Source organism: Glycine soja, chromosome 12 (assembly GCF_004193775.1).
Source record: "Glycine soja cultivar W05 chromosome 12, ASM419377v2, whole genome shotgun sequence".
Taxonomy (NCBI): Eukaryota; Viridiplantae; Streptophyta; class Magnoliopsida; order Fabales; family Fabaceae; genus Glycine; species Glycine soja.
Window position 1 is genome coordinate 39,966,788 of NC_041013.1, and position 4,813 is coordinate 39,971,600.

General features: G+C 35.3%; 1 protein-coding gene across 1 annotated transcript; it reads left to right on the forward strand.

The window, feature by feature from the left end:
* The first annotated feature begins 367 nt into the window (after window positions 1-367).
* LOC114379739 (protein DETOXIFICATION 40-like) lies at window positions 368-4,608 on the forward strand. The gene is made up of 7 exons (XM_028338429.1): window positions 368-853; window positions 940-1,571; window positions 2,883-2,939; window positions 3,031-3,269; window positions 3,420-3,538; window positions 4,192-4,278; window positions 4,375-4,608. The coding sequence occupies exons 1-7, from the start codon at window positions 536-538 to the stop codon at window positions 4,435-4,437; spliced, it is 1,515 nt and encodes a 504-aa protein (XP_028194230.1). The 5' UTR covers window positions 368-535; the 3' UTR covers window positions 4,438-4,608.
* The last annotated feature ends 205 nt before the right edge of the window (window positions 4,609-4,813 follow it).

Here is a 4,813-nt window from a genome sequence, read left to right on the forward strand (position 1 = left end):
AAAAGAAAATGTGGTTTTGGGCGGTTGATGAAAGTTTTTTCTTTTTAAAATCTGCCGTTGATGGAAGTTTTAATAATTTCCATGTAACTTTCAACCGTTGATGGAAGTTTTAGTAACTTTCATATAACTTTCAAAATTTGACTAAAGCGAACATCTCGTTATTACATTAAAACAAACATACACTTTTATTTTAATATAATAAAGAGATCAATTACACTAAAATGTTGAATATGTTTCAAGCTGTGATACTTCCAAGGTTATTTTCTAGTAATTTTCATAACGAACAAGCTAGCATTTCTACGATTATCCCACCCAAACACGTTTCAAATCAGTTATAATTACAGTGAGTTCCGCCTCCTAGTGGTTGTTGAATATAATATAATATAATATTCTCGTTATATGTGTATATATAAGAGATGGTGTGCCTTACGGCTCCTCGTGGTAGGTGAGTTGGGACTTGTGGCGGCGAGATTGCTGCTGCTCCAAACGTTACAGGAGAGAAAGCCTTCTTTGCCGTGAATTCGGATCGAGATCAATGGGTTCAGCGGAGAAAGAGCCACTGTTAACAGCGGAGGGAACTCGATCAAACTCAAAGCACGAGTCCTCCTCCCATGGGCAACTTGAGAGAATTCTCTCCGACGACACCCTACCCTTCCTCAACCGTGTGGGACCCGCCACGTGGATCGAGTTGAAGCTCCTCTTCTTCCTCGCCGCCCCTGCCGTCATCGTCTACCTCATCAACTACCTCATGTCCATGTCCACCCAAATCTTCTCCGGCCACCTCGGCAACCTCGAACTCGCCGCCGCCTCCCTCGGCAACACCGGCATCCAAATGTTCGCCTACGGCCTCATGGTACCACCATTTTCTTTTCAAGTGAATCTCTGCTGATAATTGCGCGTAATTATTGAAAAACACAAAATTATATATATTACTTGCAGTTGGGTATGGGGAGTGCCGTGGAGACGCTATGCGGACAAGCATTCGGAGCTCAAAAGTACGGGATGTTAGGAGTCTACATGCAGCGGTCAACGATTCTTCTCTCACTAGCCGGCGTAGTGTTGACCGTGATATACGTATTCAGCGAACCGATGCTAATATTCCTCGGGGAATCACCGAGAATCGCGTCGGCGGCAGCACTCTTTGTGTACGGGTTGATCCCACAGATATTCGCATACGCGGCGAACTTCCCGATCCAGAAGTTTCTCCAAGCGCAGAGCATAGTGGCACCGAGCGCGTACATATCAGCGGCGACGCTGGTGGTCCACCTGGGGATGAGTTGGGTGGCGGTGTACGAGATTGGGTTGGGGCTGTTGGGGGCGTCGCTGGTGCTGAGCCTGTCGTGGTGGATAATGGTGATTGGACAGTACGTGTACATAGTGAAGAGCGAGAGGTGCAGGCGCACGTGGCAGGGGTTCACGTGGGAGGCGTTTAGCGGTTTGTATGGGTTCTTCAAGCTCTCCGCTGCGTCCGCGGTCATGCTGTGCCTGGAGACATGGTACTTTCAGATTCTGGTTTTGCTCGCGGGGCTTCTCCCTAATCCTGAGTTGGCTCTTGATTCCCTTTCTATCTGGTAACTTCTTTTATTTCTTACTTTGCATCTCTCATCGAAATTTCAAATCCATTCATATATAAAAATATACAACCTTCTCCAGATTCAAAATATATCAAAATTAACACTTTTTTTCCCCATTATATCTAGCTTTTCAGCATTTCTTATTTAATTTAAGCAGCATATACCCCAAAATGAGGTGTGAAATAATCACCATTCAAGTACAATAAGCTGCTTTAGTTTGTGCCATTGTTTGTTCGGAGAAAATAGAGAATGAAAAAAATATGATAGAAACATTCTATTTTCATTCTTTGTTTGAAAAAATAAGGATATTAATTATTGTTTTGGAATTCTTAAGAAAAAAAAGTTTAAAAGGGTTCTTTTTTTTATATAAATAAATAATTTTTTATAACATGTTTAGTTTTTAAATTAATTTTTTCGTCTAGTCTTAGAAGATTTTTATATAATTTATTTATTTTTCTACTCATCTATGTAAATTAAACAGTTTTTTTTATCTTTCTCTTTATCTTTTTCAATTCGCTCAACCAAATTAGACGGGCACATATTCCTTTTGGTTACCACCGTTTTTGGATGCTCACAGAAGCCATTTAGGGAAAAGAAAGGAAAAATAAATAAATTTAAATGGAAGAGTGATTCTTATTTTATTTTTAAAGCTATTTTTTCTTTCATTTTCCTTTGAATTAAAAAAATATCGCAATCACACTTCTAAAATAAATAATCTTAAAAGAGAAAGAACAAAAAGATAAGATAAGAAGAAAATAGAAGAAGGTGTTCTGATGTCATGTTACTTGTCAGTATATTTTCTGTCCTGATGTGATTTGAAGGAGCATTCAAACCAGAAATCACACTCTGAAATCCAAACCCAAATATAAAAATAAATAAACAAACGCGTGCGACTCATGTGAATTATTTAGTCATTGGACCCCACAAAGCAAAATGACTGACTGCCAACTCAGATGAGTTATCCGGGCAGACACTTTTGAACGTGACGTAAGGAGCATCAGAATTTTGCTACAATTTGATTTGATTTGTCCAATAAATCGTGCGTTTATTTTATTTATTTGTTTTAATTAAATTGTTGTTGTTTTTTTAAAATAAAAATTTAAAATCTATGAAATCCTGACATGGACATCGAACACAACACGAACATGTGAACACCCTGAAATATAGTTTGTACTACAGGTATGGTATCGGTACACTGACACATACACGAAACACGATAAAAGACTGGCGTATCTGTACTTCATAGATTAGTACATTTTTTTAGGATTCATCTAATCAAACTATGACTCTTGTTATTTGTTATTGCAGCACCACAATTTCTGGATGGGTGTTCATGATCTCTGTTGGATTCAATGCAGCTGCAAGGTAGTAATTGGATTCCTGTTTTTTATTTATTTATTTCGTGAAATTTGCAAGTATTATTATATATTATATACTGTGAGAATATATAATGCAGCGTGAGGGTGAGCAACGAACTAGGAGCAAGAAGTCCAAAATCAGCATCGTTTTCGGTGGTTGTGGTGACAGTGATTTCTTTCATAATATCAGTAATTGCAGCACTGGTGGTTCTTGCATTAAGAGATGTCATTAGCTATGCCTTCACAGGGGGTGAAGAGGTTGCTGCTGCAGTTTCAGATCTTTGTCCACTCCTTGCCCTTTCTCTTGTCCTCAATGGCATTCAACCCGTCTTATCTGGTAATAAATTAAACTCAATTATTTATTCTGTTTTCTCAACTTAATTTAAACAATTCATGAATAATAATCATTAGTAATTAATTAAATTGAGTCACATAACTCTGAACTCTTATGCATGCAACATAACATATCGTGTATGTATGAATGAAGGGGTGGCTGTTGGATGTGGATGGCAAGCTTTCGTAGCTTATGTAAACGTGGGTTGTTATTATGGAGTTGGCATACCATTGGGCGCGGTTCTCGGCTTTTATTTTCAATTTGGTGCCAAGGTACCTAATTTTCGCTTTTCCATTTCATAATTGATATAAAATATATAGTTTTAACCAGACTAAATTATACTAATCACTTTTGTAAAATTATACAATTTTTATTTTAATTTTTAACATTTCCAATATCCTTCCCTCCTAGTTATAGGAAGAGTGCGGTTTAATATATTTTAAAAAAATTTAAAAGTTAGTATAATATTATTTAAAGGAATGTGGTGCATAATTTTCAAATAATTAAGAGGATTAATATAGAGCTATTTTTTTTTAATTTTACGAAACCTAAAAAATAATTAGTATAATTTACTCTTTTAACTAATGTGCACTCCATCACATACTTTGTTTTATTTAATTGAGTCTTAGAATTCTCACTTTCAAAGTTTTTAGTTTACCAACCGGTAAGGATTATTTTTTATGTAACTTTTAATATAATTATTATAAAAACTAATAAATTTTGTCATATGATGTTTTGAAATGATTATTTTATAAAAGCACGTATTATTTATTCTTTAATTAATATTTCATATGTTTTTGTATTTAATATAAAAAGTGCATATATTTCAATGCTAAAAGAAGAGGATTTATTTTTTGCTATAATTAGTATATATTTCACTAAACAAATGCAACTTTTATAAACGAGACGGGCTTTTTTGTGGCAGGGAATATGGCTGGGAATGCTAGGTGGCACCGTTATGCAAACAATTATTCTACTGTGGGTCACATTTAGAACGGATTGGACTAAGGAGGTAAAAAACCATAGCTGCAATAATTTATTTCCGTAAAATTATGCATGCAATGGGGAAGTTAATTTTTCTGTCTAATGAGAATTTTCTTCATTGTAGGTAGAGGAAGCAGCCAAGAGGCTGACCAAATGGGAGGACAAGAAGGAACCACTACTAAATTGAAGAATAACTTGTTTATGTAGGAGAGCAAGAGAGACATAATATTCTCTTTATTATTATTTTTTATTGAAACCAATTTATAAGGACTAATTCTAGAGATTCAACAAGGTAGTTTAACACTTCGTTGTTCCATTATGAGGTAGGGAATTAAAAATTAAAACTGCCAAGGATTAATTCTAGTTGTCTAAGCAGCAATTTGAAGTAGAAGGAAAAAGGGGAAAATGTCGTAAATTTGAATTCTTCTACCGATATTTTTAACAAAAAATAATAAATTAACATTTTTTGGGTAGAAAAACAATTTAAAGTAGAAAAGGTAACACTAATATACTAACGTTAATCTCACATTTTGTTCATTGTTAAGTCATTAAGATTATAAATT

Coding starts and splice junctions, on each gene's coding strand:
- LOC114379739 (XM_028338429.1), top strand. CDS start 536: ATGGGTTCAGCGGAGAAAGAGCCACTGTTAACAGCGGAGGGAACTCGA. Junction 1,572..2,882: donor CTTGATTCCCTTTCTATCTG/GTAACTTCTTTT, acceptor TTGTTATTGCAG/CACCACAATTTCTGGATGGG. Junction 4,279..4,374: donor GAACGGATTGGACTAAGGAG/GTAAAAAACCAT, acceptor TCTTCATTGTAG/GTAGAGGAAGCAGCCAAGAG.